The sequence below is a fragment of the Vicugna pacos genome, chromosome 6, assembly GCF_048564905.1.
Source record: "Vicugna pacos chromosome 6, VicPac4, whole genome shotgun sequence".
In the NCBI taxonomy this organism is placed as follows: Eukaryota; Metazoa; Chordata; class Mammalia; order Artiodactyla; family Camelidae; genus Vicugna; species Vicugna pacos.
In genome coordinates this window covers 39,853,878-39,881,683 of record NC_132992.1, presented here as the reverse complement: position 1 = coordinate 39,881,683, position 27,806 = coordinate 39,853,878, and the positions used below count along the sequence as shown (strand labels likewise).

The 27,806-nt window shown below is 38.1% G+C and overlaps 1 protein-coding gene across 5 annotated transcripts in view; it reads right to left on the bottom strand.

The window, feature by feature from the left end:
- Positions 1-27,806, bottom strand: part of AKAP6 (A-kinase anchoring protein 6) — a 567,738-nt gene that overhangs the window by 384,051 nt on the left and 155,881 nt on the right. For all 5 annotated transcript variants that reach the window (XR_012073484.1, XR_012073483.1, XR_012073482.1 and 2 more), the window contains one exon: positions 10,350-10,707. Coding sequence is in view for 1 of the 5 variants with exons in the window: in XM_072962897.1 (XP_072818998.1) it covers positions 10,350-10,673 (324 nt within the window). In the remaining 4 variants the exon portion in view is untranslated. The remainder of the gene's footprint in view (positions 1-10,349; positions 10,708-27,806) is intronic.

Genomic DNA, 27,806 nt, shown 5'->3' with positions numbered 1-27,806 from the left:
CAGACCCCATCAAGTCCATGCAGGTGTTTAATAAATAGTTTTTGCCACAATAATGAGGCATGTGTGTACCCACTTTATACAAATCCTACATTTGTCCACAAAATATAGAACAGAACAACTCAAATAAATCAGCTAAAATACCTTGTCATCTTTGAATGTCTTCTTACAGCAACTACACTTTAATGACACCAAGTTTTCATTACCAACATGATTTATCCCTAAATGTTCATTAATGCACTATTTTTGAAATTGCAAACAGAGTTTTGAAGTGAGAATCACCCCCCGCAAGTCATATCTATAAAGTGGAAAGTGTTTAGGATGTCGTGTCAAACAAAGTGGAAATATGCATGCCTTCAGACTTCCAGCATAGGTGTGAACTAACTTTCCCTAAGGAAAATCTGCTAATTATTCACAGGTCTAAGTATATCGGTTTGCATTCGATCAACAAAATAATCAAAGGAAATATATCTATGCTGATTGTTTTCTTCTGCCCTGATTTCAGAGTCATACAAATGAATCATTGGAGATATATAGTTACGGAGGAGAAAAAATAGGAATCCTCCTAACAGTTATAGTAGTAATAACTCAAATTGAATGCTGTGTCTACCATCATGCTACAGGAGGCACCAAATGAAAACACTGGAGAACTCACATAAGAACTGACCAGATGGGCCTTCAAAATGTTTTCAGCAGGTAGGTGACACTTCAACTGTGATTTGGGGGATGTGTAGCAATTTTCCCAGAGAGAAAAGTTAGAGGTAAGGAATGAAGTGATTTCCTGGAGACAGAGAAACCACATTTCAAGGCATGAATTTCTGAAAGGACCTGGCTTTTTAAAGGTGCAGGAGAGGACAGGTCAGAAGGAACAATAGGCCAGCTGGGCCCAGACTGTGAAGGAACTTACCGGCCCTGCCCAGGCATTTGGACTTTCTTTATCTGGGAGGACAGCTGAAAATTAAGGAAGGTAAACATTACAGTTAAAATTTTATCTTTTTAAAACAGTATTTCACTCTTGTTAAATGATTTCCAGGATGGGGACACAGACACGTGCATCAAGAAGGTAATCTCCTATGTGATGTAATTTGGAGGGCTCTCTCCCCATCTTGTCACTAACACCTGACTTCCAGTTACAGAGGAGGATTCCTTTAGCCAGTGTGATGATATTAATTCACTCTGCAGAAGCAAAAGTTTGAGCTGTAGCTATTCTTAACATTATTGTTTGAATTACTTTATAGGGTCTTTTGATAGAAATTAGGTTTCTGGAGAGAGGGAAAACTGCAATGAGCACTGAAGACTTTCTTTATAATTTCACTCAGCCAGTTCCCTCCTCGTGAACCAGTTCTCCAGTGGACCTTATACTCGGGAGAAGAGCAGAACACTTTCCATTTTTCACTTCACACATTCCTTTTCCATTAAATGACATACTTGGCAAATTTGCCTCATTCAAATAATAAATAAAATTGGTGGTTAAGGTATCACGGAACAATACAAACAGCTTACACTAAAAAGCCCACTAATAGAATAGCCACACTGTTAAAATGAACACAGGAGAAATTTCTATCCTGTTCTTTTTTATTCTATTCACATTTATATAAAGAAATATAGCCCTCAACCCTAACGCCAAGTGACAACAGACATAGCTCAGTTTGAGCCTGATGAGGGCAAAGCAAACCAGAGAAGCAGTCGCCTCTGATGCCCCCACTGCCTCTCTGGGTTTGCTCCAGCTGCCTGGTCTGATGGACTTATTCTTACTTCTCATTTCCACCATCCAAGCCCAGCCGCTCTCTGTCATTTACAACATCCTCACAACTGTCTCACATCTCTCCCCTTCCCAGACTACCATGCACATACCCACAAACTCATGTGAAGACCTAGGGTTTTACCAAGTTATTTGTTTATAGATGTCTTTATGACTATTGGATCAAGCCCAGATTCCTCTGAGGCATTCAAAATATTTTCTGTCCCTCAAAATGCATCTCCACTAAGCTCAGTAACATACATCATTCATCATTCCTTGGCTTCAGAGGAAAAGGCCCTCCTGTCTTTCATACTCAATGTACCCTTCGCTCAGACTATCTCCCAGGCCTATAACAATGCAGCCATGGAAAGCTATACAGGTGCACTGCACGGCCTCAAAAGCTGCCAGTTGTATATAACCTGTACAACTATAGGTGGGCAGCCCTGAGCCTACATATCTCTGTACAATAATTCTAGTTCAATAAGTTCTTGTGAGAATCAAGTAACAGAGAAACATTTACTTTATCTGGATTAGTGTTCTTTAGTATGTAAAAAATTTAAGAGAGTAACATAGAGGCTGGTGTCTGGCATGGACTTACTCCCTTCCCACAACTGTTTTTACTTCTTTATGAGGTCACTTGAGAAACTGTAGAAGTTTAAAAGAGTCAAGTAGGAGTCTTTGCTCCTAAGTAAGTGACTGTAAATTCCTTGCTGTCATTTTGGGAGGAAAGGAAGAACACATGGAACAAGCAAGATGTCTCCAAAAGCCCTCTGCTCAAAAATGTCTCCTTCCAGGGGCTATCAGCTCTAATGGTGCATTTGGAATCACCTGTGGAGTCTTTAAAAGTACTGATGCCTAGGTCCAAGCCCAGAGTCTGAGGTAGCTGGTCTACAACATGGCCTGAGAAATGGGTTTTTAAAGCTTCCCAGGAGATTCTACTGTGCAACCAAGGATGGGAACCACTGTCTCTACAAATGCCATACCTGGAAATCAAATGATCTGTTAACATTTTTCACAAAAGACGTTCATCTCTTGCTCCACCCACTTGCATGTTAGGATACTAGTAATTCACACCCAGTACCACTTCACTTTAATTAGATCATATGTTTCCCTCCTTTGAGATACAAAATTTTGAAGTAGGGAGACTGGGCAAAGTAGCAGCAACTAATGAAGAAAGAGAGAAAAACAAGTCCTCTCCCTGCTTCAGGAACCATGAATACCCTGATTTAAAGGGACCTCAGGATTTCATTTATATCCCCACTTCGAAACACTCATATTCCTACTTGTGATGAATTAAAGTACACATAGGTTGGATCTTAGTCTTAATTAAAAAAACCAATGAGCCCCCACCCTCATATCCACTCATCTTGACTATCCACTACAAGAAAACCAGAACTAGTATCTAATACGATATAGCCAATAAAACTTCTCACACCTGTAGAAAGGTGTGAGGCTGTTCCACTAAAGTAGAAAGAACATTAGACTTGAGGCTCAAAAAGTATGATTTGACTCCCAAGTTGATCACCTACTAACATTTCTGAAACTTAATTTCTTCATCTCTACTAGAAGATTAAGGTGAGGATTAAATACAATATTGTAAGTACAAACTCCTGGAACATATCAGGCATTCAGTGAATGCTTATTGAATGAAAAACTCTCTGGGCAAGGGAAAAGTTAACACATAGCCTACCTCTGGGGCTTGTCCCTACAAATATCTAACCCACTGAGACCATATAAACTGATGGCTACTGTTGCTCAGTGATAGTTCCTGCTGACATTATTTTAAAACCATTTTTAAGCAACAAATCCCAATAACACTTCTCTAATCAAAATGCTAGCTTCTTCAGATTTTTTCTCATTGGACTCATTTTCAGATCCTTTAATGATACTACTTTTCTCTAAACCTTGTTTTCATGGTTTCCTTCAAATTATGAAGTCTATGATAATCCTCATTTACCGTGCTAGTATTGTTAATTAAAAATTACACAGCTGGATAATCTGGCAGACAGACTTGTTGGGCCAGCTTGATAATTAGTGCTCCCATCCTGAGCTCTGAGTACATTAGAGCATGTGGCTAAGGTTCATGCATACCCAAAGATCATTCATAATGTGTGTCAGAAACTACTACAAAAGTTATTTTTTTCTATGTCACCCTTCTCAAGTCTAACTAAGAATATTCATAAGTATTATAAAACATGTGCTAGATCGGAGACTTTTAGATCATCTCCCAAAATCCTAATGAAAATATATTAATCTTTCAATGATCAAAAAGTATTTATTTAGCACTTGGAGTATGTGTATAGTGGGGTGGAGAGATAATTATTCAATAATTAAGAGAGATTTTTCCACATAATTGGATCTCTTACATATCTAAAATTAGCCTTCTGAACATTAAACATTCTTTTTATTTCATCCATTTTTATTGGTCAATGATACCAAATATTCCTATACAATCTAGGCATTAATAATAGGAAAAACTTTCCACTGTTAATCATCATACTGAAACCATACTCCCAGGACACCTGACAGCCAGTATACAGATTCCCCGAGAAGATATCCCCTAAGCAAGACACATTAGCCAAAAAAGAGATTCCAGCCACAAATCTGGGCTTTGGGGGAAAAAAAAAATTAACATCCTCATACCCACCGACAGAGAAATGAGCTTCATTTTCCAGTTGTCTGGGATTTGGAATATGCTTTGGGGAGTTGCCATATGATCTCACATAAGTACAAAAAAACGATGCTGCAAAAATTGGCACCAGGTTACACTTACTTGCATAATATGTTCTGAAATTAAAGCACAAATCAAAGATATTCAGGAAAATTGAGAGTGGTCTAAAGCAGTAACTATCAAACTGTCATGGCCTTGACTCAGAAAAAGATATAAATTTTACATTACGACCAAGTATATAGGTATAATATATGTATACAACTAAAATCAAGTTTCACAAAATAGTATTTACCCTTACTTCATGTAATTCTATTTCATTGTTTCAGCTCTTTAGTTCATTAAATCGATTTTACAACCACTAATAACGTTGAGAACTACTTCTTGAAAAACAGCCATTTAAAGAGCAAAAGGGAAAATATTTACTCTTCCCCCAAAAAACAAAGATGTTTGATCTTCAGTATTAAGCTGGCACTTATTTAACTTACATTAGAAATTGAAAACCACTCAAAGATGTTATAAATTCAAAGTTTCAGGCTTGAACTCACAGTTTATTAGCATTAAGATCAGATCCTCCAAACCCCAAACTATTGATGTCAGAAGTTTAGTTCCACTCAGAGTTCCCTTTATTAAGAATTTCTGAAAATCCTAGGGCAAGATGTCCCCAAGAATCCACCCTGTCACAGCCAGCAGACCCTGGACAACACAGCTGCCACTTTGGTACCACCTCTGCCACCACAGCCAGAGCTTGTTATGTTCTAGCAGTGGGAGAAAGAGAATATTCTTTCCCTCTACAGACGTGGAGCAAGGGGAGGGGAGAAGCCCAAGTGAAGAGTCAACAGAGACAGGTCCTCCCAGTTATAACCATCCTTTCCCTTCACTGGGTGCCCACACTGCCCAGAATCTGCTGCTAAAGATAGCTTCCAGGGCCAGAAGCACACTTTACCAGAAACCATCACTCCCCTCCCTTCTGTGCTGGCAATGACTCCTTGCCTGATGATGAAGGTGAACCCTCTTCCAAGAGCTCCAACATCCCAGGACTTCCATCATCTTCAGTCAGTCAGGCACATCTGATGTGACAACTCTAACTGTGGAGAGGATTCAAGCCTTTTTTCTCAGCAAGCCCTCCAGACCCCATGTAAGTCACTGAATATCTGGATTAACTCCAGGTGTCAGGTACAGCCCACTCAGAACATTTTGTAAACAGAGTCTCTGTTCAATGTTTTAACTTTGAGAATCAGGCCCAAATCAAAGATACAGACACAAATTTCACCTGGAGAGTAGAATTACCTAAAGTGGGTTATTTGCGGAGCTGATTCCAGCAAAGTCACCTCAAGACCTCTGTTTGTCATCCAGCCACATCTTTTAGTCCAAGTTTTTCCTCTTTCCTGCTATTATGTTTCCAGGAATACAAATAATATTCTCTCTAGGAAGAGTGCTAATCAGGAAAGAGGTATCTAATTTGCCTATTTAGCACCCAAATACATTCATCCAGACCAGGAGTCTCACTTAAAGTCAAACCCTTTTAAGGTTCTTGGTCTGGTTTTCCTGTACAGCACAGCCTCTGAATCCAAAGGAGGAGGGAGAAGAGGAGAGAAAGGGTTTCTAAAAATGGTTCAGCTGGCTTCTCAGTTTTCTTCCTAAAGAATATCTGGAAGCGAAGAAGCAAAATATGTGGATTATATTTTCTGTTTAAAAAATAATGGAAAAAACTACATGGTATGGGATGGTATATTTCATTGTTTCCATATTTTAATCTTAAGGTTAGATGTTCTTATTCACTCTCTAGAACAATCACCCACCCACCCCCATTTTGGGAAATTTATAATAGTGCTTTGTAGTTCATCTTGGAGGTTACAATAAAACTTCCCCTAAGAACTTGGAAATAAGGTTGATAAGAGCAGTCTCTAATAAATAAACTTTAAGATCAACACAATGACCAGAAGATAAGCAAAGTTACCTTTAAAGAAAAAGAGCAGTTCCAGCCGGGTCCTCTAGCTTATTGACCAAAAGCCTTACCAAAGAAGTCAAACAGAAAGAGGGTGCCATAGGAAGACCAGGCACGGCTGCCTACAGAAAGAATAGACTCTCCTAGGCAGACTCCCCAGACAAGATCTCCAAGCTTTCTGAATCACTCACAGACTCTCCCTAATGGGAAAGTAGTGCCCAAATGCACTTGGACTTGATTCATCCAATGCCATTGTCTTAGTTCAATCCTCCCCAAGCAGGCTTCCTCCTGTGACTTTCAGTGCAAGCCTGCCTGTGGAGAGAGAAGGCACTGACCACACAGATTTGAACTTATCTATCCAATAGATGTGAACTGAGCAAACACCAAATGCCCAGCCCTTGTTATAGGCAAAAGAATACAGTCGAGAATTAAACATTTGGGTCCTTGGAGCTAATACAAATAAATAAAGAAAAGAAATTAAAGCTAGTGATAAGAAACATTACAAAAATAAGACGAATAATGGACTACATAATTATTGGGAAAGGAGATGGGTGTTTTAAGGTTAGGGATCGGGTTCTTTGAGAAAGTGACATTTAATATAAAATTAAATATAAATTAGGGTGAACCTACCCTGAGCATTATCCAAAAGCATTTCTGAACTAATTTTTCTAAGTTATACATTGGCACGATGGTAGAGAAGACTATGACGACAAGACTTGGAGCCAGCAATGTGAAGGGGAAGTCTGAGGCCTGTAGACAAGTTAGGTGAGGGGAGCTCCTTTTTTGTGTGCTTGCCTTCGACCAAACACAGCACAGGCCCCACCTCCCTCCCACCCTCTGCTCAACCCTCTCCTAGGTTTGTGCCTCCAGATATGAGAACTTGGCTGCGCCTCTGGCTGACTGTTGATTGCTTGATGAGGATCCAGATCTGCCAGGCAAAGCTAGAGGATGACAGTTTCTAGGCAGAGGGAACAGGAAAAGCTGTGACACAAGAATCAGCCTAAGATTTCTCTAGAACTTCCAAGGCACTTGGAAGTTTTATAAACAAGGGAAAAGTAACAGGAGACACAGCCAGAAAAGCAGGCAGGGGCAGAGCCACAGGAAGAGATTCGGGTTCTATTGTAAGCCAACAGGAAGCAAGAGAGTGACCCGACTTGATTTATATTTCTAAGAGATCCCCTTGGCTACTGTGTAAAGAATAAACTGCAGGGCAGTAGAAGACTCTTTAAAAGTAGCTTGGCAAGCAGTGAAGTAGCTTGACTAGGGTGGCAGCAGTAGTGTAGGGGAGAAGTAATGAATTTAAGGCTTATTTTGGAGATGGAGTCCCAGGACTCATTAATAGACTTATATGTGGGTCAGGGAATCATGTTTTGGCTTGGCAAAAAGTTGTGTCTTTTACTGAAATTGGGAAGATGGGTTGGGTGGGGCATTAAGAACTTTTTAGTGGACATACCGGGTTGAGATGCTCACTAAAGATATGAGTACAGATGTCATTTAGGCAGGTGGGGCTCCTTGGAGAACATTGGGATAGATATATAAATTTGGAAATTGTCTGTGCCTAGATGGTTCATAAAGCCATGGCACCCCCGTCTCTGAGATGGTTATTTTCATTATAAATTAACACAGTGAGTAATTCATCAAGGCAAGGAGCCAAGCTGGGATGCCCCATGGCAGATGGCTGGTCTTGCCCAGGTTTGGCCTGCCTCTCTGCTTTGCCAGACACCTAAATTAAGAGCTGCTTCTACGGGGTTTTGTTGTGATTGCACATATAAAACTCTGTGCCCCCAGTTCCCCTTTGTTCCTGTGAATCAGTATGGAAATCTGAAAAACTGACCTGTATTTAAAAAAAAAAAATTTAAATACATTGAAGTGCTTATTTGGTTTGGTTGAATAAAGAACTATTACACAAATAAAGGAGAAACTTAAATAAGCAAATTAGGAGACCAAAATTAAACCCTTGTGTAGACAAGGCCGTGGCTCACTGACCAGAGCTCATTGACTTTGGGCTCAATGTGGAAGGGCTCTATTATGACGGAGTATTTTAGAACATTACAGTGAATGTTGGTTAAGTCACTTAGCATAAAAAAGTAATGACATAAATCCTAGAATTAAATCAACATAAGACAATTTCACTTCATCCCTTTAACTGTTATTGATTAACTATGTGACCACCGTGCTGACTTCCTGTCTTCCTGGGCCCCTTTCTCAGCAGGGGAGGCAGACCACACTGGTGGACAGGGCCAGACAGAGGCAGTGAAATACTTTTTGACTGAGGTGAGAAGGTGACAGGTAGTTCCAATAAGAAAAAGACAAATCACCCTTCAGGGGGGTTCTCAACATTAAATATAATCTTGGATGACTATACAAGACTTTACATTCCTATTTGGAATTAAAATTTAAGTTTTTGATTATATACTACTGATGGAATCAAATGCAGTCAGTTGACACATTAATGTTTTTAGGAACCCTCAGCAGCATTTTTAGTAGAGTCTTCTAAAAATATTTCCATTTCCCCCCATTTACCACCTTTTCTATGTAAATCTGAAAGATTTTAGAGAACAACAGTCAACTTTCCTTTCCTGAGTTTCCAACAAACCGAATCCTGTATTTACTTACTGGAGAACCACATACATAAGTGCAGCATTAGAGGGAATGTGGGGAGGGGGCGCCATGGAACCTCCTGACTTCCACTGCACTCCAGCCTGGAGAGCTGGAGAGCTGCTCCCCTGACTAAATGGGCTGAGACATACCAATTCCTGCTGCCACAGTGGGGAAGGCCCCCAGGCTGGCATTCCACTGAGGCTGGTTCCCAGCCATCTCTGACACCCTTTTGTGCTTTCCCCCTCCCAAGAACCTGTAGAAAGACCACCCAGGCCTGCTCAACCTGGAAGAAGCCCAGCCACCTTGGCATTCTGGCCCTTTCGTTTTCTCTCTCTCCAACCCCTCTCGTCCACTCTCTTGTACACTCTCTCTCATGGGGCAGCTGGGCCCAGGATCTGCTGAACTAGCCTGAGAACACTGAGCCAGCTCTGCTCTAGGCTGTAGGGCACATGCTCTTAACTGCCTTCTCCTCTCACACTGATGACTACATCTTATAAGCCATTTAAGTATTAAGATCCAAGAATCTGTTGGGTCTTTGGTTTCAGATCATTTAGTATGAACCTTTAGCTTAGGTAAAAGAATTCTCCTTAAGAGTTCAATTAACTGACCAGAAATTTATATTGGGGTTTGGGGCCAATGCCTTGATTGATTATAAATCTGCCTTGCTTTGCTGGTCATTGACCTGAGCATGTATTTCCTTCAGACACTGGAAGAGACGAGTGGCTGTGGCAGGGCAAGATTCACTGTATTTTGGGATACTGGGGTCCAGAGACCAGGATTTCTATTAATAGCACTCGTTACTAGCACTACCATTTCATTACTATTGGCCATTAGGCATTTTAAGGGTTCTAGAAGCCACAGACATTTTTTTAATGTCTGAACTTCAGATGAGTTGTTATGAAAGCACCTTTGTTCTGCATGATGCATTGTCCCTGGATGAAAGGACTCATTCTAAAAGGAGAACACTGACCTTCCTCATCATGCCACAATCCACTGTTTGCCACAAAGGTAGCATCAACCTCAACAGAAGATAATAATCACCTACACATACAACTACCACTCAGTTTGATTTTTTACCTATGAGAGTTTTTATTAAACCTTTCATCCTTTACTACTGATTTCTATGACATTGCACAAAAAGTCCCTCCCTTTCCTCATTTCCCCACATTATCCCCTGAAGTCAGTTTTATTCTAGAAACCCAGCCCACAAAGTAAAACCAGGAAAGAATTAATTCTGACCATGTTTATCTACAAGGATAACGGTCTCACACTTGTTATTCTATTCTCCTTCCTGGATATCTCCTCACTGAGAATTACAGAACTCAGTCTCCAGGTGCCACAGCCACCTTCAGACTTCCATCTGGAATGGACCTGAGCCCAGAAACATTCCTTACCTTTAGCTGAACTAGATGCACGTCCACATGCTTGCTGTCCGAGTCCTGCTGGACTGAGTAGGTTAGGTCCCGGACCCTCTCTGAGGTCATCCGGAGCCAGGTCTCAATTTCGGGTAAGTGGAGGACGATCTTCCAGTCGGCCCCTGTATGCAATGGGGGTGGTTTTTCATACTGCTGGTCAGAATCTATATCCTTCATCACTTCTTCTCCCTCACCCTGCTCCACAGTGGGTGTCAAGTTGATGGCCATGGGTGAAGCATCAGTAGCCATGGGATCCAGGTCCTGTGACCTCAGGGGGGAAAGTGTCACGCTCATGGTTAACATGGAGAAGTCTAAACCTTACTTCTTTCCAAAACAGCTGAAAGGCAAGAGGAAAGAAGAAAGCAAGAGTCAGACAAGATTGCCAAATAAAGAAATGATACTTCACAGAAGAAACGGGATTTCTAAATAAAGCTAGATTTCTAAATTAAGAAACCATAGCTCATAACAAAAACAGAAAGAGGTGTTTTGAGTTTTTACCAAGTAGCTCCAAGTCCCAGCACATAGCAGGAACGTAAAACCACGTGGTAATGCCTACCCCAACATCCATTCTCTCCTCATCCCTTAGTAGCAAAATCCTGGTTTTTGGCTATGAATATTCCTGCCAAGAATTTAAAACTACGTCCCCTACCTCCATCGAAGCTCAGTGTAGCCATGTGGCTAAGTTCTGACCAATGAAATGTAAGTGGGACTGCTGTGGAGGAAGCCCAGGATTGCTGCTTAAAGGGAGCTGACTCAATTAGAGGGGGCCCCCTTTCTGCCCTTCTGCTTTCCCCTTGTCTTCTAACTTGTAACGGGGATTTGCTAGTAGAGTTCCAGGTGCCATCTCAGACCAGGAGATGCTTTTGATTACGCCAGGTAGAATATGGTAGAGCAGGGTGGGAGCGGGTTCCACATAATAATGAGGAGCTACTATACAAGTCCCAGACTGCTGCCCTGGAATTCTTTTTACTGAGAGAAAAACAAACTTCTATCTTGTATAAGCCACTATCATTTTGAGTTTTTCTACTACAAGCATTCAAACATCATTTTGACTATTATAACCAATATACTCAATATATGAGATAACTAGAGAGGGAACATCTTCAAATTAATAAAAACACTGTGCTGAATTCAGAAGATGTTCCTTTCTATGATTTACTAAATAAATAGATGTCATGCAGTAACTCCAAATCTTTACTTTTCTGAAAAGTATGTCATGGATTATATAGAATATATCTAATCAACTCTCAACCTAAATTACATTACTATTTGGTTTTGCTGAAATTTATGGAGGCTTCTGGAATTTCAAGGGTAAATTGCTCTTAAACACACAACATTCAAATGTTAATCAAATACACTAAAACTAACATTTAAGTTAAGTCATAATAAAGTTTCTTTTTAAGGTGAAGTTGGTTAGTTTACTAATGGTCTAGCTATGTAATTTATCTTTCTTCCGCAATCAGTCTGATATTAAATAACAACTTTCAGGATCTTGTACTTTAAGCATGTTAAATAGACATTATTTCTAGCTTCAGGAGAAACTTCTACTCAAGGCAATGGGTTTCTATTCCTTTTATATGTCTTTTTTCTAGTTCTATACATTCAAGTTAGCTTATAGCCCCATTTCCTCAAAGATGAAAGGTGGCTGATGAAAATATGAAATTAAATGTGACTGTCAGAAAGTAGCCTATATTTCTTTATATTCTTAAGATCCACGTGGAAACAAAAACAAAATTAGTTTACCTACAAAAGTGGAGGGGAAAAGCCAAGAAAGTTCCGAATTTGACTAAGAACATGTAACTTTCCATACAGGAATGGGCACAGGGAATAAAAAGAGTTGCTGAATCAACAAGAGCCCTTAAGAATAAGTTATTCTTATGACATACTATTTCAGAAGGCTTCCAATGCTGCAGCGTACTGCCCCATCCTATTCTTAAATTAAATGATAAGGAGGCTTACAGATAAATTTTTGAAAACAAAGTTATTTGCAAAAAGCAAAATATTATGTCATAAGGTAAGTTTATTACTTTGGTACCTGCCTTAGAGAATAGTTTTAGGCTTCAACAGTGTTCTACAGCTGATTGCAAGAGGGGAAAAATCTATACCCCATATTTTAAACCATCCTCGCACACAGGTTTTAACATAACAATAATATTAGACCTGACTATTTTTAAAAACCAATTAAAAGATACCAAAATTTCACTGGGAGGCATAAAACTCCAAGAAGGGTGAGCTACCATACTACTGCTTAATAAAACATACCCTAGTCTCAGACAGGCTCTGATTCTGATTTCCAAAAGCACTTTAAAATTTAATCAATTCACTGCCTTCTGAGGGATCTATTTAGAATCACTGTCCCAGAGGAAGAATCTAATACACAAAGGTTGATAAAGGTTTTTAGTGCAAGGCCACAGAACAAGCGAAAAATGTAGAAGACATTGGGGTCACAGTGGTTCACTCCTCTAACCAGTCTCATCCAAACCAGACAACTAAATGCCAGGGCAGTGTATAAAGAATTGTTTCACTTATGTCCACACAATCACTCACCCCTAGACACCTGCCTAAGAGCCCTGTACAACTGAAAAATGATGCTCGGTCATTGTGTTTTCCCTGAAACCCTAAATCAAGGCAGGACCTCCTCTGAAACACGTATTCTACTATAAACTAAAAAACATACCAAAGAATTGACTCTATACAATTTATGTCCCAACATACATTTCCACATATACCACCAGACTGTGCACCAGGCAGGCTCAGTGCAGTTTTGTCTGATTTGGGGCAAGATGCTCCGCATTTCTGGGTCCCGGTTTCCTCATCTGTAAAACGACAAAATTGGACTAGATGATCAGTAAGATCCCATCTGACTATAAGAATGTATGATTACCTAGGGCTGTTTATCCAGAGATTTCTCAGTTATTGGAAGCATCCTGCCTAGAAAAAGAGCTATGCAGATACTAATGATGGGCCTCCATTTCACATAACAGCACACGAAGAACATCAATAGATTTGTCCCACTTAATTGAAAGAAATAAATTATTACCACGCAAATGCATTCTGTAAATCATTATTTACACATTATATGTTGCTAATTCTTCCCAGAGGAATGAATATGGGAGCTTCTCCTCTCTGGGAATTTGAATCTTAAGGTTAATAACACAGACGTGGTTATATATGTAGAGGACAAAGAGAATGAAATAGAAACATTAAACATAAATGTAGCTGGTGTGCATCACACATGAGTAAAGGGCAAGGGAACCTTACATTCAAGCTGCCAAAGCAAAATTTTCCTGCATCTACAAAATTTCAACCTGCATGTGATGGTTCCATATTTAGTTGATCAGACTGTAAACAAGAGAATTTCCAAAACCCAGAAAAGTGAAGCTAAGCAGCATTTTACTCAAGTTTTATTTCAACTCCTGTCTATTTACTTTCCTTCATATACAGCTTTGCCACTGGGAAAGGAACACTGTATGTGTCATAACAGCATAGCAAACTCAGGAAGTGGCATAAAATTGATTAATTATCCATTTTCATGGAAACTAATTACTATAAACATTTCATTTTCAGTTCCAGTAGTTCCCATTTAAATGTACCACCCATGGATAATCAACCTCTATCTCTGATTTTCACAAAATCACATCTGATTTCAAAGATAAATTTATACTTTAAGGAAAACTGTCTCACATTGTAGAGACTTACAGTAACAATCTTTGTGTATATCTTCCCGCCTTTATCATGACTATTCAAGCTTGCTTTCCCATCAAATTAATTACTCCATCTGAATGCTAACAAATAGTAGGAAATTCAGCACAAGTCTACACGTTCTAAATGCTCTAAGTTTTGTATTTTTCCTTCACAAGAGTTCTTGCAATTAGATTTCTTTCTAGTCACAAAGAAATCTTTTTAAAAAGCCAGTAGGAAACAACTTCTAACAATGCAAATGAAAGCATTGACTCAAGTGCATACAGGCACCCACCCACTTACAACTCTGGCTCCAAAGCAGCGTAAGAGGAGTGATCAACCTGCTTTTTGAACCTAATGACCTCCCGTTCTCCTCCCCCCATCGAACGCTTATCTGTAGCCACCTTTCCAGCATTAGAGATAATACCACCTTTATCCCAGCTGCTGTTAAAAATAACATAGATCAAATCCTTTCCTTTCCACATATTCAAAGAAAAGTCAACATTTAAAATGCAAAAGCTGAAAGCAGTAAAGATTTTAAAGATTTTTTTTTTAATTTGTAGAAAGCCTTTTCTCACCAAACTCTATTTATTATACTATAGAAACAGAAGAAACTTACCACGGATGGCTTACTAACAAGGGCCGAGGCTGCTACCTCCCTGACAGTCCACAAGTTCTGAGTCGAAACCTGATGTTAGCAGAATACATTTAAATACAGAGTGTGTTCTTCGACCAAACTAGGAAGCAAAGAATGCAGCTACACACCCGTCAGAACTGCCCACCTCTTTCTCCCTTCTCTGTAATTTTCTCTCTTAAATAAAAGAACAGAAAAGCCAGAAATCTTCCTACTATAATCACTGTAAATGCTTTTGTCACTAAAGGTCCTTCAGGATTAAGCATCTGGCTCCTCCTCCACTCCCCCCTCGGGTTCTCTTCTTGTAGCCAAACAAGATAAAGGCCAGTATCAGGGCTGCTTTATGCCAGCAGGACACTGGTGAGTCCAGAGGGCACCAGCTTCATACACCCTTTGTGGCCTAAATCTCTTGCAAAGAGAGGGCTACTATACTGTCCCTACTTGGAAGCTAGTGTATAATCTCCACGCCTGTGTAGTTATAGGCAGGTCTTTTGCAAACAAACAGTGGTAAGTGAGCTGACAAAAAGAAGACAGTTGCCAAAACAAGGATCACTTGTTTTGGGGGTACAGAACACATCCAAGCATGGTTCAGAAGAACCAAGACTGTATACCCCGAAAACTGAGCAATCCTAAAGCGGGATAAATAAATTTCTAAATAAATTAATAGTACTATATTAACATAACCAGCTAACAAAGCCCATTTGAGCTACATGCATTCAAGCTCCCTCTCTTTTCTTAGGAAGAAACTGCTCTTTCCAAGCAAGAGCATCTTCATGTGTGCAGTTTGAGAGGTGGCCTTATCATCATGTAAATCAACCCCAAGCCTAAATATTTACTCCCAATCTTTCTGTCCTCTGCTTACTCCTTAACAAACTAATGAGAGTAAAGCATAAATCCAGCCAAAGTAATGAATCTGCTTGCTACAAAGCACATTTTACAAAACCGAGGTATTAAGTTAGGCATCGCTAAGTGTCCTTTTTCTCCCACTTCATTTTTTTTCTTTCATATTCTCATAATCACTCGTCACAGAACCTATTCACAGAGACACTGAATTTTGAAAGAGGAAAAAAGTTGCACTGGAATGCTTTGATTTTTGTCTATGATTAGCTCTCATGCTTTGATTACATTAAGAAAAAATAAATGAACTCAAGAGGTACACCCAGTATCCGGTTCCAGGATTCTAGAACTGGGCTCGCCAAAGGAAACAAAAACAAACTTAATAAATTGCTTAATTAAATGTTATGGTCTATCAAGATGAATGAGGCTTTACTTTATCACCCAATTTTAAATCTTGCTGCCTGCCTACATCCCTGGCCTATCCTGAAGTCAAGAGTTGGGAAACTTTAAATGGCTTTAAAGTTCCTTAAGAGGAGAGTCAAAGAATTCCTATCAAGTATTGAGTTAAATTTGTACTTAGGGTAAAAAAGAGAGTGGCTTTTGTAAGATGCTCCTAAGGAAGTTTCCATAATCACTATCTGATTCCTCCTTCTCTTTGGCCCTCTTCTCCTCCCAGCCCCAGCCCCACACTCTCCAGCCCTCACCTGGAGTAACACTGTTTACTGAGATCACTGAGGTAACCCCAATTAGGCTCACTTTCTAATCACCCTGCCATAGCAGAGCAGCCTGCAAGTGGATATCAGTGAGAAGAGGGACCTCAAGCTTTAAGTGCATAGGGTTAGGGAGCAGGGAGGGGGGTGAACACAGCATGTAAATAGTGGGGCCCAGACAGATTTCTACAATTTAAAAGATCTTGGAGTCATCATTGATGTCCCCCCCCCCTTTTACCCTTTAATATATCCTTTGTGTATGGCTGTCCCCCAGGCAAATGACTGATTACATCCTGCTAATCACAAAGAAACCATGCACCCTCTCTCCAGTCTTCCCTCAATCACTGCTAACTACTTTGCCCAGAACATAGGGTCTTCTGTTAACTATAACACACTCCATCAATCATCTTCCTCAATCCACCCCTCCTCCTACCTCCCCTGCCTCTGATTACTCAGATCCTTCTCCTGTGGCATCGACACCCAGACTGACTCAGTTAGTCATCACATCTCCCATGTTCTCTTTCCCCCACTACAACAGTCAGTTCCTGTCACTCAGAGATTCATTTGGCTGCATCACGGTCAGCTGTGAATGGTGCCCATGGTCATGAGTGTGGGGACCTGACTCAGCGACTCTAATGAGTGTTCCTATTTCTTACCCCCAAACCAAGTTGTTAATCTTCATCTTTAAGCATTAGACAGCCACTTTTCTGTTGTTCAAGAAAATTTCTTGGGAGGAACTGGATTTGTAAAACTCTAATACATAATGTATGCAATTGTTGCTTTTGTCAATGCTATTAATACTAAGAAAATGAAACAAGATTTATTTCAAATCAACTGACATTACTGAGAATCAACTATATACAGGGCATTATGTGTATACATGACTCATCATATTTATCCTCAAAGCAATTATAACTTGATGGGGACAATTTCCCTCCCTCCACCCTTCTCTTATATATGTGCGCGTGCACACACACACACGCATAAATACACAGGTACACACACACACACACATACTCATCCACTGACACCTATTACTTAGGCAGTATATGGGCAAACAAAGCTCTATGAGACACCTGTGGAGTGGCATTAATCATGAATGAAGGAGAGATAAGGGAGAACATTTACCGAAGAAGCTAACATTTCAGATGGGCTTGTAAAAATGGGTATGATTTAGATGGGCAGAAATGGAAGGGAGGTGGGGAAAGAACTCCAGGCTGGGAAACTACATGGACAAAGACACCTCAACACCAAGACGTTGGGAGAATCAGCAAATAATTCAGGGTTGAGAGGGATTGGGAGCTTTATGGGAACCAGAAACAGATAAAGCTGTAAGGTAAGTTGCAGCCATGTTCTGAGACAGCTCTGAATGCCATGCTTTGGAGTTTGGAATGAATCACACAGAGGGGCAGGAACTCTAAAATGACTGTAAAAGACTATAAAAGCAGAGAAGTAGAATTGGAGTTGTGTCCCAGAATGAGACAAAAAAATCACTATACACACTCTTATTTACCAAAAAATGAAATGAGATATTAGCATAATGAGAGGATCAACATCTTCTTTTCTAGGCAGACTTCATCAATACAAAATGTAACCTTAAAAACTTCTTTATAGCCCAGAAAAAGGGAGAGAGAAAGATAAAGAGAGATTGATTGAGAGAGAGGGAGACTACAAGCCTGACTTTTAGATCAGAGTGATGAAAGGAATTCTGTGCTCTGTCCTACCTACTCCATTAAATATAAAAAGAGTTCTCCATTTTTAGCTCTCCATTAACCTTAGCATCATAGATTTGAAGTGGAAAAATTTTTAGAATCATTTTATGCAATGTTTTTACTTTTTTTCTTGTTCTAAAATTATTTTTAAATTAATTAAAAAGTAATATATATTAATTCAAACATTTTAAAAATAGATAACATTGAATTTAAAAGATCCTCCTCTACCCCCATGTTCTCATCCCAGTCAATAAGTGTAAGAGGATATTTATCTTTTGTGACTTCAATATGTAAAATAGAAAGGAGACGATCCCTAAAAGAAAAGTCATCTTGAAAGATTTGGAAGCCTAAATTAGTTACTAGCAATATAGAAGTGTTTGCTAATTCAGTGTTTATTTACCAGGTTTTGATAGGTATTCTACAAAAAGTTGCTACTGACAAATAAATTGAGAGTGCTGGGGTATTTCTTGGAAGAGATAGCCAAGTGAATATATCTATCTTATCTTGCTCCCTGCAGAAACCCCACTAACACTACTGTAGAGAGTTTTTTGTTTGAAGTTTTTTTTTTTAAGTGAAAACACTCAAGAATGGAAGGAAAAAGAATAATACTTTTGGAAGCTGAAAATTAGATGAACAAGTGATAAATGCCTTAGCCAACTCAAGAAAACTAAATCTTAAACCAGCAACATAGAGAGCAAAGAACCAACATGATTTTACTTAAGAATCATTTAAGTGTACTGAAATTAGTGGAACCAGGAATCTCTGGAAGTGGAGATAAAAAAGTATGTAGTGGAAAATAAGTTTACCCAAAGAGAAGTCTGGCCTTTATTCCAATTCCTGGGAGGTAACCTCTAAACCTTTTGTAATTTCCTGAATGATAGGATTATTTTTGTTTTTCATGGTGGGCCCCTCAGATCACACATGATGGTCTACACTTACAAGGTGACACATGATGGAGGCTAGCCAGACAGAAAGACCATATATATAATTAAAGGGTTGGGGCCTTGAGCAACCACATGGGCAACCATTCAATCAATCATGCTTCAGTAATGAAGCCCCAGTAAGAATTATGGACACTGAAGTTCAAGAAAACTTCTCCAGTTGGCAACACTCCACGAGTATTGTCACACATCAAGGGCAAGAGGGTAATGTATCTTTAAGGACACAGAAGCTTTGCGTTTGGAAACTTCTCGGTCCAGATTCCACCCAATGTGTTTCTTTCTTTGGCTGGTTCTAATTTGTATCCTTTTGATATAATAAAACTACAGTCATAAGTATAGTGCTTTTCTGAGTTCTATGAGTTATCTATCAAATTATCAAATCTAAAGGAGTCCCTGAGAACCTCCAAATTTATCATCAGCTAGTCTAATGTAAGGATAGCCCTGGAGACCCCTGAACTTGCAGCTGGCATCAGAAGTCTTGGGCAAACTAGGCAGTCTTGGGGGACTGTACCCTTAACCTTAAGTGTGGCCTAACTCTGGTTAAACAGGCAATGATACACTGAGAAGATTTATTTTGATTGAAAAATGTTTAGAAAGCAGTTAGAATGCTAGGTCTTTTCTTACTCTGCATTTCTGGGTCCCACTCCAATTCTGGAAGAAGACTAGAGGTTTATTTTCCAGAAATAATCAATCGAAGGGTCTCTGGGCTTAGGGACACTGGGCACAGCTGAGGATAGCAGTACCTTGAGAATAGAGGAATTAAGTTAACCTTAACATAAGCATTCTGAAGTTCTGAGACTCCCAGCTCTCTTCCCCAAGTTGACTCTCCAAAGCCTTTACCTTCCAGTTAGAAGACTAGAGATGCCCCTCTCAAAGAGAGCTGATCAGTCCAAGAAGATACGATACTAAAATTGGTACGTCCATGTCACCCTACAATAATATTCAGTCAATAGGCCTGTCTACACACTCAGAGCATTCAATCAACTTTCTAGTGTCCTACTCCTAACTATGATCAGATAGTCAAGGATTAACAGAGATTAAGGAAAAACTCTAATTTGTATAACAAGCCCAAAGCAAGCAAACAAAAAACCTCAACCTGGAGGAAACATTATGTGAGGAGAAGATGATTTTGGTGAAAAAAAAATTATCAGAGATAAAATATTGTATCCATGAAACAAGAATAGAATTTTATTTTTAAAATAAATATTTATAGAACAAAAACCAACTTTGGAAAAATAAAAACGTGTTGGCAGAAAGAGAAATCTCAACACAATGTCTGAAAATTAAGCTGAGGAAGTCTCACAGAGAGTAAAGCAAAAAGATACATAAAAATTTGGAGAGAAAGGTAAAATAATTATTGACCAATCCAGGAGGTCCAACATCTGGAGAATAGGAGTTCCTAAAGGCAAAAGGAAAGAGAAAGGAAAATATCATTAATGAAATCTTTTAACAAAATGAAGAATATGGGTCTCTAGATTTAAAAAGACCCATCTACTATATGAAAACAGACATACACTAAGGCACTTTATTTGAAATCCTGGATTATTAGGGACAATAAGATTTGGGTTAGAGGTAGAGGCATATGCAAAGAATTATAAATTAAGATTTCTTTCAATTTCTCAATAGTAACTGTGATATTGTGATTTATAATAAGAATATATTTGGTCTTTGTTCCCATCTCTGGCACAGAGCTCCTAAAACTCTCGACATGTCCTAAGCACAAGTGCAATGGGAGCATCTTTTGTTATGGTATTTGGTTTTTTGTCCTCAGTTCCCAAACAGCTCTAGAGCCATAACTGTGAAAGGAGTGCCCTTTTATTCATAACAAGCCCCTTTCAACCATGCCTGAGTTTATGTGAATGAGGTGACTTTTGGTAAGCTCTTAAGGATGGGGGCTGGTTGCCAGGGCAACCAACCATGATTAGAGGGTTGGAACTTTTGGTCTGACCCCATAACCTCTGGGGAAGAGAGAGGGGCTGGAGGCTGAATCAATACCAATGTCAATGATTTCATTAATCATGCTTACTAATAAGGCCTCTATAAGAAACCAAAAGGACAGGGTTTGGAGAGCTTACAGATTGGTGAACAAGAATGCATCTACATGCTGGGTGGGTGGCACACCCCAAACTCCATAGGGACAGAAGCTCCTGTGCTTGGGACCCTGCCCTACATGTCTCTTCATCTGGCTGTTCATTCATATCCTTTAAAATCCTTTGTAACAAACTAGTAATCTAATAAGTAAACTGTTTTCCTAAGTTCTGTGAGTGGCTGTAGCAAATTAATCAAGCCTGAGGAGGGAGTTGATTTATAGCCAGTCAGTCAGACACAAAGGAAACAATCTGGATTTGCAATTGGCACCTGAGGGGAGAGGGGCAGTCTTGTGGGACTGGGCCTTTAAACTGTGGGATTTGACACTATTTTCAGGCAGATAATGTCAGAATTGAGTTAAAATTAGAGGACACCCAGATGGTATCACTGAATTGCTTGGTGTGGGAAAAACTACAACACATTTGGTGATGAGAAATGCCAAAAGTGAAAAAGAGTACTGAGAGCAGAAGAGACACACAGGAGTGTGTTTTACCTAGCAGCAACATTGGAAGCTAGAAGACAATTGTTTTCTTTAAGAAGGAAAAAGAACTCCAGCATATAACTGTATATTGAGGAAAATATAGATTGATAAACAATCAAATGTGAAGATAGAATAAGAGACTATGTGCCAGACATTTAAGCTCACAAAAAAAAAGCAATCTCCCACACACTATTCTCAAGATACCAGACTCTCTTTGATAAATACTCTACCAAAAAAATAAAGAGTAAACCACAAAACAGGGAGTCATGGGATGCAGAGAACAGGAGATCTAGCACGCCAGGGTGATGAGGAAGAGAAATCTCAAGATGCCAGCTGTGTACCAGGAAGGTGCGAGGAAGGCATCCACTCCAGATTGGAATGGGTCAGAAGGTTCCCAGAAAGACTTCTTCAAACAGATGACATTGAAAGAAAACCTGAGGTGAGTGAACATATCTAGAAGAGATTTACTGATCTAGGAGAGAACTGAAAGTTGAATTAGCGATAAACACATGGAAAACTAAGCAAATATCTATACAGTCCAGAAAAAAAATAAAAAGATATACAAAAATAGAACAGGAATCATATTATTCTATGTGATTTAGCTAAAAATTGCATTTACATATTCTTAATATAAACACTAAATGTTGGTGTAATTCAAATGACATCATTTTACAGGAAGAACTGAAGGGTGGGAATTGTGTGTGTGCACACATGTGCATGTGCATCCCTATGAGGGAGAAAAAGAGAGGATGGGGGAACAAGCTAAACAAAAATTCTCATCTTTCATAATGAGAAGTCAATAGATAAAAATAGTAAAATATGATCAGTAAATAGACATACTGTCTTCTGTTTTAAGATGGAAGTTATTATCAAAAGAATCCACTAAAAGATGAAAAATGGTTGCCTCTGGAGAATGGGAAATGGAAAAGAAGGTCTGGCGACTGCTGTTTATCTTAAATTTCAAAATTACTTGACTCTTAGCTATTTGTGTGTAAACACAAAACTTAAAAATATCTAGATTAAAAAATGAAACGGTTTCTTCAGACTCATAGACATAGAATACAAACTTGCGGTTGCCAAGGGGTGGGGGGTGGGAAGGGATAGACTAGGAGTTCAAAATCTGTAGATACTGACAGGCACATGTAGAACAGATAAACAAGATTATACTGTATATCACAGGGAAATATATACAAGATCCTGTTGTAGCTCATAGCGAAAAAAAATATGACAATGAATATATGTATGTTCATGTATAACTGAAAAAATTGTGCTCTACACTGGAATTTGACACAACATTGTAAAATGACTATAACTCAATAAAAAATGTTTTAAAAAAATGAAACGGTTTCTTAATTGCAGGACAGGGTTTTAATATTCTCAGGTACACTGAAACTCTCCAAATAGGGGGTAGGAATATAGGGTGCATAGTTCCCAAACTTATTTGACTATGAAAATGATTATTTTTGTTTGCTTGTTTTGGGTAGAAAGTGGCACAAGACACAAGAACAGGGCACTCAGTTAAAATACTCAGTTTAAAATTGTGCCTACCCACCTGTTAAAACATTATATTTTAAAATGCAAAATGTTTACTGTGACTTAGTTCAATAATAAGATTGTGTTTGCTTCACTCAAATAATACCTTTAAGAAAACTGCTTCCTATGAACTAAAACTAAATCTGATCTCATGATGAAAGCCACAGGTGATTAAGTGACCAAGTTGAAGGTAAGGTTATTTCATACTTGTCCTATAAGTATGTGTTCTGGAGTGAATAACTTTTATTTCTAAAGACAACTGAATCAAACTGAAATACAAAATAATGAACTTAAACCAAATCTTTCAACTAATATTATATTTGTTTTTGCTGTTTATGCTGGCTGCAACATGAGAATACATCAAATAACTACCCACACTGCTATTCTTTCACAAACAAAGGCATTTTATGGATAATGAACTCTCATAAAGACCAGGATTTTCAAAAGCATTATTTCCTATTCACTATTATTTCCTACTCACCCTAACCTCCTAGTCATGCAAAAAGGATTTTCTTTAGAAGATTCTGATGTTAGATTTTAAAATATTATGGAAACAGCAAAGGCTCAGCATCCAAAGGTCTGGTGTGATCAGAGATCCTTTCTCTGAATGTTTTACAGAAAGAATAATTAAAGGTCTAGTACTATATTGGCTTTTCAAAGAAAAAATTTCAACAAGGTAGCATCTATTTATTTAAACATTTTACAGTAGTTTTGCTCAAAGCAAGTCAAGTCCATTGACTAAGCATTTCTTCCCATCTCATCATCTAAATTGATGGTGGGTGTCTGATAAAGTATGACTTGCTCCAACATGAATGGTGTTTTAAAAAATAATTCCTAGAACAAATAAAAGTTCTGTAACACAGACCTTTAAAGAAAAATAAAGAATATATTTTCTAGTGAAAATATATTTTCTAGTGATAGATAGTACAAGCCCATATTTATTTTTGTTCTGCGTATGCTGGTAGACAATAAAAGCATGGGGCATGGACCAGCTTAGCATAAATTCACATTCATTGAAGTTTTGTCTTTTTATTAGTAAATTATTTATTCTCTTGCTTAAGAAAATAAATAGCAATTATAGAAAGTGCTAAGTAGAGCTAATGACTTAAAAGCCTCTAAAAAAAAAAAAAAAAACCCTAGCAGATCCTTCATCAACCATAGAAAATTAGTGAGACTGAATATTACCAGACGCTTTGCCAGATCTTCCTTTCAACAGACAGAAAAAAATTTTTTTTTTGTTTTTTAAATTTAGGGGCTCCTCTAAATCACAGGGGTAAAAGGGACACAATGCTGAACACTTTCACAGGTCGACCCATAATCTCTCCCCTCAGCCAGAAGAGAGCGAAAGCATAGATTGAAAGCAAAACCCTCCAGCCAAGAGACTTTTATCACTTACCACTAACCAGATTTAGCTGTGGTATGGGGAGGGAGCAGCAGTTTCCCAGAGAGGTCATCATTCCGAGGCTTTCACTTCTTGCTCTTCTTAGGTAAGCCTTGGATAAGACTTTATCATCAAGCACATGAGCATTTGGCAGTCATCCAAGAGTGATTCAGATACTTTAAAGATGACTGTGCCCTAAGCTTTTTATTCTAATTTTTCACAACTTAGCAATAGTTAAAATTGATGTGACACTCAGAAACAGTTGCTCCTTCTCCAAAAGGCTCAGGAAACCATCCATTTATATTTTTTCAATTAATGTTTCACAATCATATCATACATCACATGACACAGCTATTTTGGGTCTTACTTAGTCATATGCAGCCAAATACAAATGAATCTCAGACAAATTCTGCTTGTCATAGCTTCTGTTCATTGTGCCCTTTGCCCTGACACTCTGATCATTAATAGTTCCATATGATTCATTGATTTGGATACTCAAGGTCATTTCAGTGGATTTCTTCAACAAGAAATGTTAGGTCATATGCCTGAAAATGAACAATAATATTTCATTAATATGCAGCTGGCAGGTTTTAAAATAAGAGAATTTGGAAGGACTCTTAAATTAAGCAGGAGTCTATAAGGTGAGAGTTTTGCTTTATTTCACTTTTCAACATAATGTAAAACAAATGGCTGAGAGAATACGGTTTTACTCTGCTTCCAGCATCATGTGCAAAATAACATGGTATTTAGAAGAAAACCAATTTAAATAGATTTATAAGGAAATAGAGGACTATATTGGCCTGACAGTTTAATGTACACTACAGTTTAAGGAAAAGAGGTGTTTAATGAGCATCTCACTTTGTTTGGCACGTCCCTTGGTGCTATGGGAAACAAGTGAGTCAACATTTCTTGACCCTCCACCTTCCAGGAACATCAGGTCCAGGAAAGGATGAACTAGCATCTTCTGTGTGTACTTCTTCTCAACTGAACTATAAAGAGAAATAGGTTGGAGAAAAACTAATCTTGAACATAAAGAGTATGTCTCTGTACTTTTTTCCCCATTTTTTTCTTTTTACCAGCTTTATCAAGATATAATTGACACATAACATAAGATTGTGTATGCTTAAGTGTATTGATGAAGCAAATATTCACAAACATGAAGTAAGAAATTGACAGTAATACAAAGATAGTATGGGACTTTAACACCCCAACACTTAATTTGGACAGATCATCCAGATAGAAAAACAGTAAGGAAATACTAGCCTTAAATGACACATTAGACTAGATACAACTAATAAATATATACATTTCATCCAAAAACAGCAGAATACACATTCTTTTCAAGTGCATATAGAACATTTTCCAGCATAAATCACATGCTAGATCATAAAACAAGTCTCAATAAATTTAAGAATACTTAAATCATAGCAAGAATCCCTTTTAATCACAATGAGATTAGAAATCAACTAAAAGAAAAAAACTGAAAAAATAGAAACACATGGAGGCTAAACAGCATGCTACTAAACAAGCAATGGAAATCAAAGAAGGAAATCAAAAAATACCCAGAGAAAAGCAAAAATGGAAATACAACAATCTGAAATCTTGGGATGCAGCAAAAGCTAAGAGAAGTTTATAACAACACAAGCCTACCTCAGGAAACAAAACATAAAACAAAACAAAACTCAAATAAACAACCTAATCTTACACCTAAAGGAATTATAAAAAGAAGAATAAAGAAATCCCAAAGTTAGTAGATGGCAAGACATAATAAAGATCAAAGCAGAAATGCATAAAATAGAGACTAGAAAAACAATAGAAAATATCAATGAAACTAAGAGCTGGTTCCCTGAAAGGATTGAAAAAAAACTGACAAACCTTTAGCCAGACTCATCAAGAAAAAAAGGAGCAGGCCCAAATAAATAAAATCAGAAAAGAAAGAAGTTACAATTGACACCATAGAAATACAAAAGACTGTAAGAGTTTACTATAAAATGACCAATATACACCAATAAAATGGACAATCTAGAAGAAATGGGTAAATTCCTAGAAAGTACAATCCCCCAAAACTGAACCAGGAAAAAATAGAAAATATGAATAGACCAGTTACCAGTAATGCAATTAAGTCAGTAATAAAACAAACAAACAAACAAAACTCCCAGCAAACAAAAGTCCAGGACAAGATGGCTTTACAGGTGAATTCTACCAAACATTTAGAGAAGAGTTAACACCTATCCTTCTCAAACTATTCCAAAACATTATAGAGGAAGGAATGCTTCCAAACTCATTCTACAAGGCCATCATCACCCTGATACCAAAACCAGACAAAGACTCACACACACACACACACACACAAAAGAAAATTACAGGCCACAAATTTTGAAATCCTGAACAAAATATTATCAAATCAAATTCAACATTAAAGGGATCATACAGCATGATCAAGTGGGATATATCCCAGGGATGTTCAATATCTGCAAATTCCCATCAACACAACAAAGGATAAAAATCATATGATCATCTCAATAGATGCAGAAAACAGTTTTTGAAAAAATTCAGCATCCATTTATGATAAAAATTCTCAACAAAGTGGGTATAGAGAGAACATGCCTCAACATAATAAAGGCCATATATGACAAACCCACAGCTAACACCATACTCAATAGCAAAAAGCTGAAAGCAATTTTTCTAATATCAAGAACAAGACAAGAATGCCCATTCTTACCAGTTTTACACAACATAGTATTGGAATTCCCAGCCACAGCAATCAGACAAGAAAAAGAAATAAAAGGAATCCACATTGGAAAGAAGAAGTAAAACTATCACTGTTTACAGATGACATACTATATATATAGAAAATCCAAAAGATGCCACCAAGAAAACTATCAGAACTCATCAATGAATTCAGTAAAGTTGCATAATACAAAATTAATACGTAGAAATCTGTTGTATACACTAATAATAAATTACCAGAAAGATAAGTTAAGAAAGCAATCCCATTTACAACTGCATCAAAAGGAATAAAACACCTAGGGAAAAAAATCTAACCAAGGAAGTAAAAGACATGTACTCTGAAAACTATAAGACATTGATGAAAATAAATGAAAGCAACACAAACAAATGGAAATATATAATGGGTTCATGGATTGGAAGAATTAATATTGTTAAAATGTCCATACTACCCAATGCAATCTGCAGATTCAATGCAATACCTGTCAAAATATCAATAGCATTTTTCACACAACTAAAGCAAATAATTCTAAAATTTGTATAGAAATACAAAAGACCCTGAATAGCCAAAGCAATCTTGAGAAAGAAGTGTTATTCTTCCAGAAGAGCTGGATGAATCATGCTCCCCAACTTGACTATACTACAAAGCTACAATAATCAAAACAGTATGATACTGGCACAAAAACATAGATCAATGGAGCAGAATAGAGA